This window comes from Lonchura striata, chromosome 4, assembly GCF_046129695.1.
Source record: "Lonchura striata isolate bLonStr1 chromosome 4, bLonStr1.mat, whole genome shotgun sequence".
Lineage (NCBI taxonomy): Eukaryota > Metazoa > Chordata > Aves > Passeriformes > Estrildidae > Lonchura > Lonchura striata.
The window spans coordinates 25,713,323-25,726,969 of record NC_134606.1 but is presented as its reverse complement, the minus strand read 5'-3'; the positions used below and the strand labels follow the sequence as shown (position 1 = coordinate 25,726,969).

At 34.8% G+C, this 13,647-nt stretch overlaps 1 protein-coding gene across 1 annotated transcript in view; it reads left to right on the top strand.

Annotated features, from left to right (window-relative positions):
- The window catches only part of NFXL1 (nuclear transcription factor, X-box binding like 1), a 44,858-nt gene that overhangs the window by 15,152 nt on the left and 16,059 nt on the right, over nt 1-13,647 (top strand). Inside the window, exons 14-18 of the mRNA XM_021555735.3 lie at nt 532-623; nt 1,085-1,106; nt 7,014-7,154; nt 9,617-9,783; nt 10,555-10,624. Of these exons, the coding sequence (XP_021411410.2) occupies nt 532-623; nt 1,085-1,106; nt 7,014-7,154; nt 9,617-9,783; nt 10,555-10,624 (492 nt within the window). The remainder of the gene's footprint in view (nt 1-531; nt 624-1,084; nt 1,107-7,013; nt 7,155-9,616; nt 9,784-10,554; nt 10,625-13,647) is intronic.

Sequence of the window (13,647 nt, the reverse complement as noted above, 5' to 3'; positions counted from 1 at the left end):
ATACGTAATTGAATTGCTCAAAAAATTTTAAGATTCTTGTTGGAGTTGTGTTAAAAACATTTAATTTCAGCTTTAAGCAATTGCTTTTAACATAAGAACAAAAAAAATTAAGTCTGGTATTTACAAAGCCATCAAATTTCGCACAAGTTAGAAGTCAGAAATTGGCAGTTTTTAAAATAACACATGGTATGCAGTGCATGATGGTAATTGAAGTAGCTTACTAATTGAAATATTTTTACCTTTATTAACTGATTAGAATTGTTTTACTGGTCTTTTTCATTTGGTCTGGTGCTTAATTTTTAGCACTAGGAGCCACAGGACTTAATTTTCCTATCCCTAATCAAGGTAAGGCTAAAACTGTAATTTTTTAATAACTATCTATATGGGATGTGGAGATTTCCATTAGTAAAAAGCTAGTTACTAGAAAGTGAATTTTTCAGAATTGGAAAAGCTTTGGATTGTACATTTATTTGTGGCTAAGCAGATAGTTCCATTTATGTTTTGTATTCAAGTGGTGTCTTTTGCTCTCAGCATCAGTCTGCAGGGCCTTGGGAACAGCCATCTGAGCCAGCCTTCATTCAGACTGCACTACCATGCCCTCCCTGTGAGGTTCCTATACCAGTGTAAGTATCAAAATAAAAAAAATGCAAATTAAAAAATGAGATTTTATATGGAAAGATAGTTATTTTGTGTCTGAGAAGTTATCAGGGATATTTTAAAAAAACCAAACTGTTCTTCAGACTAGATCTCTGAAATAACTGGAAAGTATGATGTATTAGTAGAGAAAAGGGAGATGCTATTTGGAACAAAAGCAGATTACTTTCTGAAATTAACTGATTTCATATACAACTACAATTAATTTGCATGTGAAACAAATGTTGAGATTTTCATTATAAAACACAGCAATCCAAACAGCTGTTGCAAAGGAGAAGGCATTGAGCTGCATAGATGGATGATTTTCTTAGTTTGTACTTTTAAAAAATAGATTGCACTAATTTTTGTGTGAAAAGCACTGTCACTGTTTTAAGTCCCCTAAACAAGTATGCATTTTCTAAATCTCTGATTTTTTTTTTTTTTTTAACAGGGCATGTCTTGGACAGCATGAGGTGAGTCATGGAAACTGCCCTGTGAAGTGAAATAATGGCAATTACCTTACTTTGTAAGTCTGCAAAACAAAAGGCATTAAAAAGAAATAGCAGATTTTTAATGCATATTTTTAAATCGATGCAGTACCGTAACACAAATGCTTACATATCAGAAGTTATTTTAGTTCCTTTCTGAAGAATGTATAACTATTTGACTTTGTAGAATTCATGGAGAGAAATTTAAACTCATGATTTTTTTAGCTCTTTGTGTTTTCTTGCAGGTGTTTAAATGTTTTTTGGTGGTCTTATTAAATATTTATGCTTTTTCCCCTCCTCATTCTATAGTTAATATTCTCTCTCTGTTGCACACTCTTGAGTTCCGTGAACTGCTGCATATATTTTAAAAGAATAAATAATACAATGTCATACAGGAAAATTCTCATGTGACTTGGATCTAAGCACACATGGATGAAATCAGACAGTATAGTGGAAACTTATTTAGTGTTAGTTACTAACTTTCTATTCTGTAGCCTTCTCTAGTTTTTGATGAAGTTGCTGTCTATTTTGGCTTACATGAGAAGAGAATCTAATTGATGCTTAGTAGCGGACATCATTCACAATAATTTCTAAAAGTTACAAAATATAAAGTCAAGTTTTTGTCCTTGATTTCAGAAGATGACTGCTAAGCTAATTAAGAAAAACATTTTGCTGTTATGGCTTTGTCTACTGGTATGTCTGGTATAAATTCACTGTCAAAGCCTGACTAACAGTATTATAAAAAAACCTAGGATCATTTTAAGCAAGTAAAAAATTGTAGAAACCACTAAATTAAATACAAAATTATTGAAGATTCATTTTTTTCTTTGACCTTTATTAATAATTTCTTGATGTGTGTTGTAATGGTGCCTTGATAATGTTTTGGTGACATCTTTGAATGTTCTTACCAGTGTCTGTGTAGCTGCAGTCTGTTGAAGCAGCACATTCCCTAACCTATCCAGTCTGTGAATGCAGCTTTTCCATAGAGCTGTTTTGCAGCTTGATGGTTGCTGAAAAAAAGTGTATCCTGAAAGTGGATGAAAAGAACAACAGTGCTTGTCTGTTTGTTGCTGAAACAGATGGGCTTTACTTTGTTTTTCCCAAGTGAAACTTACATGTGTATTTGCCAGTTTTTTATTGAGTCAGTTACATGGTTTCTGATAGGACATACCAAATCTCACCCAAACTTCCATGAATTTATACATAAATAAAATGCAAGCTGTGGTCAGTAGACCCAGTCTATAACGTGACAATGTAAAAGGATTTGGTCCTGATCAGATGTACATGACTGTGAAGTTTGTCCTTCCTCATAGCAGAAGGACAGTGTCACTAGACTTACTAGAGAAAATAGTAACAATTACTACATATTTATTACTACTTGTTTCAGAATAATTAAAAAATATTTCATTTTATGTTGCACGCAAGTTTTGGCAAAATCATTCAGTGGCTTTGGGTCATGTTTTATATATGGATTTGCATAGATAATGAGGACAAATCCCTGTGAGTCTACAGCTGACTTTAATTATTTAAATTTTTTGATGCTACGTGGTACTGTAGATGAACTGTTACTTCTGTCAGCCCACAGAGGTCAGTGCTGCCTTCCTACTGAAATGCAGCATTTCCTCAAGTGAAATTGTCTCCTATTTGAGATTTTGGTGGAAGTTATGGGAAAGAATGATTCATTAATGTGTATAGGAAGTGTATTTTATTTGAAGTGGATTTTGTGCTCATTCTTCATTTATATGTTGTTCTGAGATCTCTGGAAAGAAAAAAAAAATGTAATGTCTGTTCACTGTTTTACAGCCACATTAGTTCCAAACAAATAATCTCAGCTCAAATTAATTTACTTTTGTTAATAAGTGAAGGCATATGTATTTAGGAATGCTTCTCTCCAGTAGAAGGGTCCAGGTCCAGCTCCTGAGGAGATTTTCACTGGGAAATGGGGACTGTTCACAAATGACAAAAGCAGTAGCAACTTTCTTAAGAGAACTTTTGCTGTGAGTAGGTGCTTATTGCTGTACTTACTTATGTTGGACTATTATTATGCCTCCTATAATGAAAGAGATATAAAAAAATAAACTAGGAATGAAGTAAGCTGTAAAGTATTCTTGTGTTTTATCAGGATGCCTGCTGACAATGTGTAGAATAGGGAATAAAAGCGAACACCTTAGGACTTGTATAACAAGCAAATATACTGTCTATTTTTTTTAATATTTGGACAGTAATTTTCATTTGTGTAGATACTGGAGTTGGTTGTTCATTGGGAAGGTTGTGTATGGGTTGTTTTTTTTATTTCTGTTTGGTATTTAATTTAGGAAGTATTTTTAAGGGATTGATTTAGTTTGAGCTCTGGCATTTAGAGCAAGCAATTTATCAATTAACAACATACTTAAAATTACTTTTCAGATGATGTAATTATATAAAATCTGTGCATAATGGAAGTATGATTATACATGATGTTTAAGCTAAAAGAACATTTCTTTTAGCTGAAGTCTACAGCCTTCTCTTAAATAATTTTACATATATTTAGAAAAATAAATAACTCGGCATTCTTCCACTTGTAGGTTCTTAAAAGTAGCTCTCAATTTTGTTTCACGTTGTGTGTCAGAAAAATCACCTATCAACAGTTGGTGCCACCCAAAAAAGAAGTCTTGATGTTCTAACTTTTTTTAACCACTATATATGTTGGTATTTCATAGCAGTAGTACACATACACTGTTTTAAAATCAAATTATTCTAAATCTCTTTTTATGGGAAACATACATTAAAGCTGCTACAAGGTAAATGAAGACAAAGAAGGAGATCTTTACTGACTATGACACCAATTTATCTGCTGTTTGTAATTTCCTTCTAGTTGCTTCATTTCATGAAATGTTCTAGAGGAAGGAAAATGCTCTGATTTTGCTTCCTTGTATATATGCTGCATTGGACTGGGCATATCATTGAACTCTCTTCTTGGGTGTTTTTTTTTTTTTCTTTTGGTAGGAATTTGATGGTATATTTTAATATTCTGAGTAGGTTTTAGTTCTGGTTTGTTCATAGGAGGAAGACCATTACTCTGCCTCTAGGTAAAATTTAATGTAAAACTTGATGAGATTCATCTTTATGGCTAAACACCTTATAAAGGTTTCTAGAATTTCCTTGTCCTGTTGATTTTTGTTTTTGTATTCTAATTGACTTATCTGTTAATCGCTTTTATGCATTTGGGAGATTTCCTGGAAATCTTTTGAAAGTTGTCATGTCTTTTTTTCCTTTCTTTCCTTTCCTTATCCTGTAGAAGACCTGGAGTCTGAAAATGTTGCCTTTCCCCCCCCCCCCCCGCATTCAGCTCTCATAAAATACTTATGGTTCTCATCTGCCTTCTTCATTCTTCAGCTCATCAGCCTCCTGGTGTTTGTGGCTACTTTGATGCTTGTCTTTGTAACAAGAGTTCTAGCCCTCATTTAACCATTTCAGAAACTGATTCCAACTGTAGGAAGTAAAACTTCACTTTCTCAGCTGGATTTATTACTAAGATCACAGCTAGGTTTAAATTAATTGAAAATTTTCAATTTTTGGTTACAGTGTCAGTTGATTCTAGGAAATTGTATCTTACTGAGCTCAAGCTGGATGCAGCCAGAGGGCTGGAATGTTCCCTCTAGTCAGCCCTCTGAAAGCTGCCATTGTTGCCTGGCTGACTTGTGCCTTCACCACTCTTGCCTAACAGTGCCTCTCATCTGTGTACTTGAACAATGCTACTGGGAGGGATGCTCCAATTCTGCATAAGTGCTTGGCTGTAACTGGAGCTAGTGGTTGTGTCCTTATCTGGTGGAAGACTAACTCCTGGTAGAAAAAAATCTCACCAGTGTTTTGGAATAGTGCAGCCCTAGAGATAATTTTTATTGTTGCCCTGATCTGCTGTCACTGTCTGAGCCACAGCAGAAGCATAGTCATAAAAAACTGAGTGGCAATGGGTGAGCAAGGAGAGGTAGAGAAGTGAGTGAATTGTAATGTTTGATACATCTTTTCTTTCTTTTATCTTTAACATCCTTTGACTACTTACATTGCTACTGAAAGGATGTTGTGCTCTGAGGGAGATGGAGTAGGATGTGAAGGGGTGGGATATTAGGAACATTAAAAGCTTTGGTAATTGGTGTGTGCATTCTGGATATGGTACTATTCTCTGCTTCAGACCCTATTTTTATTAGGCCTGCTGCTTGCTGGCTTTTCCTCCTTTGGTCACCAGAAACATCCAGCAGAGACAGAGTAGGATGTTTTCAAGGGGCAGTAGGAGCCAGGTGTTCAGACTACTTGGTGTGGTTGTTGTATTAGTGCTTTAGCCAGCTTAACTTCATCTCTGACACAGGGGGGTGAAAATGGTTGGATGTGATGGCCTCAATGTTTTCTACTGTGTATGCCATGCTTGATGTTCAGCCTGCAGTGCAGACTTCTCCTCAGTCTTGGTGAGTCAGGATGATCAGGGGAGTTCAGAAGTCTTCTGAATGAACTGGATTTTGAAGTGATGTGATGTGGAGTAGTATTTTTTGGGTGAAGCCCAGAAAAATTTATATAGGCAAGTGGATTTAAATTTTTGCTTTGTCTGATTGAAGGAGATAATATGAACAGTGCTGAGGGGAGGCTGTCCCTCATTCTTCCCTGTGGGGCCATGTCCTTTATTTTCAGTTCCTGTGTTCATCTGTTTGTATGGCTAGGCCACTGGCAAAAGACAAGAAACATTTTTCTATTGATTCATTTTCTTCCATTTTGATTATTTGAATCATCTTTCTGTAAAGAGAGACATATGGTAGGACTTGTTCAAAGTGGTAGGAGATGGCTGTGAGGGCTGTAGAGTTCAAAGAGAGAAAAGGAATGGGTACCCTGCAAAGCTGTTCAGTCAACTGCAGTTGCAACATAAAATCACACCCTTAGTCTAGTCAAACTGAGTTATGTCACATTAGTCTCTTGTGTAATAACATCATGAATAGTTTGTTTTTCTCTGTGAAATGACATGAAATTAAGAAAAAAAATCAATTTTTTTGACAGCATCACAGAAAACTATTTTTTTTTTGTATGGGTATTATATAATGGTTGGAAAATGCTAACAGCGAGTTTCCTCTAATCCTTTTGTATGGAGGGACTTGTACTGTTCAACTTCAGGCAAGTAACCTAGTTAGGAGTTTACACTGGTTTCAGTACCAATGAAGAGTAATGGCTTCTAAGTAGATGCTCTGAAGGTTTCTGCAGAGTTCTGTTAACAAGAGTGTTGACCTCAAATTGTAAAGTACAAATGTGACATAAGACATTAAAATCTTAGTCCTGTTATGGAGCTATTTCTGCTTCTCCTTACCTCTCCTGGGAGTTATATTTGATGTAGTCAGTATTTGCTTTTTAGAATTTCTGGCTTGCAGGTTGTTTTCTGTTTTTAGACTGTAAAATATTTTTCATTTATGGTGACCATAACACAATTATCCCTGTGAAAGCAAACTGTTACTGTCTTTTGCAATAATAGTAAAGCACCCTAGGAACCTTTAATGGAAGACACGAGTGTGATTCAGAAAGATGGAGCAAATGACGCTAAAAGATTTGAGTACATAACAGTCTTTTAAACAGAAAGGAAAACTGCTGCAAAAGTTAGTTTGTTTAATGAAATGTGCTTGTTTTCCTATTACAATTAGTGTAAAACAAATCTGTATGAATACATTGTTATGTGGACAGGAACCCAAATGATACTTAAAAAATCAAATAGAATTTCTCTGTTTTTTTTTTCTTTTTCAAAGGAGAGCCAAAACATCTCTGTAATAATTCAGTGTCTCTGTGTGTAAATATGTATATCTCACATGTTACATATGTGCAATGTTTGTATATATATCCCATCTGCATATTTAAATTTATTTACTTATTTTTAACTTTTAGGTTAGTCTGTTACCATGTCACTCTGCAAATCCCTACTCATGTAAGAGATTATGTGGACGACTTCTTAATTGTCAGAATCATACCTGTATGAAAGAATGTCATCATGTTACTAAATCAAACAGTAGTTCAGATGGAAAGAAGGTAGGTTAATTTCCTTTTTGCTTTTGTTTTTGTGTATTTTTTATGGATAGGTGTTGTCTTCAATTTTACTTGGAAAATAAGGAATTTGCAGCTGGAAGATACAGATTTATTCCAGATCCCACTGGGAGACTTGCATGTGTGCTGTTCCCATTGATGAAGTGACAGTTAGCTAATCTCTATTTCCTTAAACTATAAATCTGAGACAATATTACATTTTTTGCAATTTCTATAACTTTTTGTTTTGTGATGGCATTACTTTGATTTCATCAGAACCTTATTTAACACCCTTGAGAAGTCTCCTCTAATGTTACTTTTTGAAACTGTCAAGATCAAGGGAACTACTGATAATCCTTGTATACAAATGCACTTGCAATCTACTGGGGAAACTACTGAGGAGAGTTTAAATGGGTTGAAGAGGCTGGGAGACCTTTAGGAGAGCACTGGAAAAGTTGCAGAATTGCTGAAGAGTTTTCAAAGTACTTGGATGATATATTCATGTTTATCAGTGTCTATTAGAAACTCTCATTTAAGCAGTTAAGAAGTTGCAGGTGTTAACTGCTGAAGCTAACATGAAACAAAAGTATAAAGCTTAACATTGTTCAAGTTATGAGCAGTCAGAGCTACATATATATGTTTTGTGGTTTGGGAGAGAAGTGATTTGGAGGAAAACAGCTTCTCAAGTTTTTTTTTACTTCAACTTCAGAAAAAGCTGCAGTGTGGGCAGTCTGGACATTTAGAAAACAGAAGGATTTGGTTGGGTATAAAGCAGGAATGTTATATTTTAACTAGCTTACATTAAACTTAAATAGCATATCATCTCTGTGGATTCATGTCCTGGAAGTGGTGGTGTCATTATTTAATAACTGTATATCGTAGCTAACACATTAATCTATGATTGTGGAAATTTTGTCTGAGGAGTATGGGCTGTTAGTGCAACTGGTGGAGCAGTAACTTTTGCAGCAACAGAGTGACATCAGTAAATAGTGAGAGTGATAGTTAAGCATTCCCAGTTCTGACTATAAGAGCCTGCCTTCCTGCTGCTTCAGAGAAGCCAGTTAAAATGTGAATGAGTCAGGACTCTTCCTAGCTTCATTTTGAATGAGGCAGTACATTCCCAGAAGAATGGGAGTCTATGTACCTGTAAAGCATGGGCAAATCTCATTTCTCAATTTCCTTCAATTCTTATGAACTCAAGTTGGTGTTGCCCTTTAGAGCTTTTGTTCTCTTGTTTTAGTAGACTAAATGTAGTCAGGGTTGATTAAATTTCTGGCTTATATGTCTGAGTAGTGATTTTTCTGTCTGGAATTTCAGTTTGTTCTGCATGTTGTGTTGGAAAAATGTTGCAGAAAGGCCAGCTATTTGCTTTTACCTACTGTTAAATGTTATATGATAGTTTTCTAAATGGTTTTAGTTGCTGTTGTTTTTCTTAGATTTGAAATTTTTTTAGTTAAGGTTTGTAAACAATCATTGTACAAGGGTTTCTTTTTAAACTTCAGCAAAAGTTGTTCAACTGTAGAAGGAGAAGGAAAGAAGACCGGGATAAAACTATTAAAATCTTAAAATACTTGTGCTGTTATTTTGAACAGCATAAAGTAGAACATTGGTGTTAGAATAGTCCTTTTGGGGAAGCTTTGTGTAGGTTTGTTCCTGGATAAATTTGCTTTACTTTGGTTGACTTCTTGAAAACTAAACATTGTATGTGGTAGTGGGCCTTAAATATTGTGCTGTGTAGGTTCAGTTGATAAATCCTGTCAATCTGTCTGGGTGTTTTTGGTTGCAGACTGGGGTTCTGGAAGTGTTGTTAAGAATGTGGGTAGAAATTAAGCTTTATTTACTGTGCTTTGCTGTTCATCACCTTGTGCCAGTGTTCACATCACCCGGCATGAGAGTGACATCACAGATCTTGCAGACTTGTGTAGTCTGTGAAGTAAAAGCAAGACCTTAAGCAGCTCCTGGCATATTTGCAAGTTAATAATTCTTTTTGGAAGATTATACCAAATATCATGTGTGTATGGAAATTACTTAAAATTTGCTTATCAGAATCAAGCAAACCAATCCCTCCACCCCTGTATTAGAGGGTAGTATGTAATGACTCAAGCACTACATGAACATGATGAGTGAGATAAGTTGGTTTTGAAATGTAATGACGTATTTTTCTAACAATTTTCCTTAGAGAATTAAAAGGGGTTATGGTCACTTTCCAAAGCACCAATATAAAGGAGGCTCTTTTATGCCTAGGAGGGAAAATAGAATTCTCTTTGACTGACAAACACTGGCATTTCTGGTTTTCTCTTAAAAAACATATTTTAATAATTACTCTTGCTTGTGAAAGATGTTACTGAATAACTTGATTCTCATAGCAAAGACACCCCAACTCTTTCTTCCATGTAACAGATCATAAATGATGCCTCACAAAACAAGCACTTGGCTTTTTCTTTAGTACTTTGTTTTAATTTTGTTAGGCGGGTCCAGAATGTTCGCAGTGTGAAGAGGAGTGCACCAAGCCCCGGCTACCTGGCTGTCCTCACCGATGTGTTTTACCCTGTCATCCCGGGAATTGCCCATCATGTCTCCAGATGCTTAAAATAAAGTGTCACTGCAAACTATCAGTACTGTATATTGAATGCTTGTAAGTGTCAGAACGCAACCCAGCTTTTCATTTGAATGCTATTAACTGGAAATAATTGGAAATGTCTGGGGATGGGAGCTACTCCTATGGCAATTTATAAAATTTCTTTTGATTATAATTTCTAAGATAACTTTTTTTTTTCTATTTAAATTCTGCAAGTATTTTATTTGGTATTCTAAAATTGCTATAAATATTGCTATAAATGCATGGAGTCTCATGAGCAGAAATTGTTTTTATAATACAGAATCCTTTGAATTATGCAAATATAAAGTAATCTACATAAAATTTGTTCTATATGTGCTTCTTTTAGAGTATGTAAAGAAGAATTTTATACAAGGATTGGAATGAATGTAGTTAGTCTAAAAGGTCTTTGTCTTTGCAGTTAATGTCTTCCAATTTCTAACTGTTTTAATTGAAAAACTGCTCAGTTTTTCAATTTGTACACCTTTTTAATCATTTGTGTGTGTGGATAGACGTTAAGCTAGACTTCATGAAATATAAGTTGGAACTTGGGGATTGTTCTGAAAATATTAATCATATGCAAGTATATTTTTCTTTGTTCATTTTATTTGAAGTACCTCAAATCTTCTAAATTTGTGTGGGTTTGTCTGTAAACCAGGGCAATTTATATTTGTCACACAGGATGTGGACAAATGAGTCCACTTTTTTTATAGTGAAATAACTGGAAAATACACTCCTAATTGCATTGACTTCTGCTGTTTTTAAATAGTTTGGGGGTTTTTTAACACAAATACATCTTTCCTTTTACAGAAAACTAACATCTGCTGATTTAAAAGAAAAGGAGCTTCTTGTTTCCTGCAGAAATCAGTGTCCAAAAGAGGTAAGCCATATTAACAAAGAAATACTTTCGTTGATGGGTATGTAGTATTTTGTGACTATAGGCCAAGCAAACTAGAGAATCTTAGTCTAAGTGAATATGTTAAATTATAGATGTGAAGGTGGTTAGTGTACTGTACTTGAAGGACATTTATTAATATATTGCTGTCAACTAGGAGAGTTATATTAAAGGAACAGAGGTTTGTCTCCAAGGCACTAATGCCTTGAATGTTTAAACATGCAGATGAAGTTGAATATGGAAGAGTATGTCCTCTCACATAGTTAAAAGCTGGTCATTAGTTTATATATCAAAAATGATAGGATGCTGTCTGATTAGGAAAAACTGTAAGAATTGTGCTTGCTATTCTCATGTAAATGCAGGTTTAAAATCCCTCTCTGTGCAATTTGGAGGCTAAGGGATTTTATACTTAATAAATGAGATGAGATAATAATACCCTGGTGTTAGTGAAATATATGTTAAGCTGTGTAAAATGGAAGACAAGCCAGTTAGTCTCTCTGCTCTGTCTGGGTGCATCTAAAGGTTTGCTGTGAAGAAAAGAATAATATCCTTACTACATCATACTTAGACTATGAGCCAGTAGCCTCAGTAAAGAAGATTCCTGTTCAATACTATGTTTAAGTAACAAACTTTGTGGAACAGGGCAGGAGCTGGTTGAAGAAGCTACCAAGTTTTCATCAGAAGCAGGTTAGAAATGCTTCAGGATTTCTCTTGCAGCAGTGTTACCCACAATGTGAGGGATGGGCCAAAGGACTTTGTCCTTGTCCCTCCCAATAATGCAGTTGTGTGCTGCTTGTGTGCTTTCAGAAGTCCTTGCATTACTTGCTATTTTATGCTTTTTCCTTAGTTGTCATTAGTTGTGCTGAGAATGACAGCTCTTTACTCCATTTCCCACTGAAGGGTTAGAAAATGTGTCAAGTGGAAAAGCAGGAATTACATTATCATCCATTTATTAGAAAATTCAAATTTGAGTGCTTGTCTTTATTAGAAAACATTTTAAAAATTATTTTGCTTAAATACAAAGATTTACAAGATTTCTTCTGCTTTCCCAAGTGTCTGATCCTCTACTTTTCAGACAAGATTGTGTTAACCCCAACAGGAAGGTTGTGTTCTGTACATACTTGTGTCTTCTGCTTTTTGCCTTTTTTGCATCCACCAGATGCCCATCTGATGGAATTTTTTTCTGTAAATGAATGGTCCTGTCACCATTTTCTCATCTGGAGGTATGAAAGCTTTTTTCCTGGTGGGGGAACACTTTGGGTTATTATTTAATTGTCCATTTACCTCTTAATTTTGTCCTTTCATGTCCTTCTCTGTTACTTTGGTTTTTATTTGCTCCACAACTTCCTTCTCTGTATTTACAAGAGTGCTTACAATCTGTTATAATGAGCTATATGTTCTGTACTTCAGCTTCTCTTCAAAGAATTTTTTGTTTCCCATAGCTCATCTTTGACTTTGATTAATGTAACTGTTGTGATTCTTCTGAACATATTCCCCAGACTTAATCTGGGATTTTAAATCCACGTAGCAGTAGTCCCAAACTTTAGCTTGCAGTTCAGAATTGCCCTGTTCCACAGATAATGTCTTTTTACTTCGTTTGGTGGGGTGTGAAATAAGGAGTACAGCAGGAGAATTAACATTAGCTTTATAAAGCAATTCTAAAATTCTTACTCCTATAAATGCTTTGGAAAATAAGGCTTTCTTCTAGCTTCTGCTACCCAGAGCATTGTTTTACTGTAATTGATGATGGAAAAATGCATTTTATTCCTTCTCTGTGATGCTAGCTCTAGCTCTTACTGTCTTTCATGAAATAGGGAAGTTACTAGCTATTAGTACCTTCTTGCTTCAGGTAGTTCATATCTTTGTGTTACAGTTCATCCTACTTTCTTCAGATCCTACTTTCTTCAGATCCTCTTTGGTAACTACATGGGTACTGTATGGGTTTTTTACCATGTTTTTGTCTAAAAAATCTGTTCCATTTCTCTGAATAATGAACAGCTCTAGGGATGTTTTGTCTATTTCTGTTTTATAAACAAAATAGTTCTCTGCATCTTTGAGAAAATTAGGTACTGTATTGTAATACAAATTATACTGATAGTTCTCTTTTAAAGCAGTCATTGAATAAACACAATTTGAAGGGGCAGCCTTAACAGACACTACCCTGCCACTCTCACCACCACCTCTCCCCAAGCCAATTCTGTTGTTTTTAAGTTTTTGTCTTGTGAGACAAGAACTTGTTTATAAATAAACAACTTGACTAGAGATAAGATGGATAGGACTAGTGAATTTAGAGCATTTACAGATTGCAGATGTAAAATGTCTGCCCAAAACAAATTTGGAATTATTTTTGTGTGTAGTTCTGGAAGCCTCAAGTAAATGTCAAATTAGTGTTTCTTGAGAATTTTATTATTCCATGTCAGAAACTGATACTGAGACATATGCAGAGCTCAGTGAAGTTGATGTTTCCTATAAATCAGTGTACACTATCACTCCTAGCTTACCATAGTGCAACTTAGGTTCAATACAATGCAGTATTGTAAAGCAGTTGTCATTTTGAGATATTTTTGTTAATGGAAATTGCAGTAGACAGTATTAGTAGACAGTGGTAGGACAGCTACCACATTTGTTTTACATTTACCATGGTATATTTGGGGATAAAGAAAACAAATTATTTTGTCTGGTCCTTTCAAAAAATGCTACAGAATCTTGAAAAACTTGAGAATTTTCAGGCTTTTCTTTTGGCTATGGCAGTATAAAACTAAAAAAGTAACTTCCAGCATTTCCTTTCTGCTTTAGGGAGAAGCAGTATCTTTAATGCTGCAACAGCTGTTATGTATGAAATATTTTCATTAGAAAGTAAATTATTTTGTTTGATAGTAATAACAAGATATCCTGTTAAAGGAAATTTAACTTTATTTTTCTCTTAATCAAGGTGATTAAATTCTTATGATCATGCTTGCAGATGTTTTGAGACAATTCTTACATAGAAATTTTAAGTCTGTCAGTTT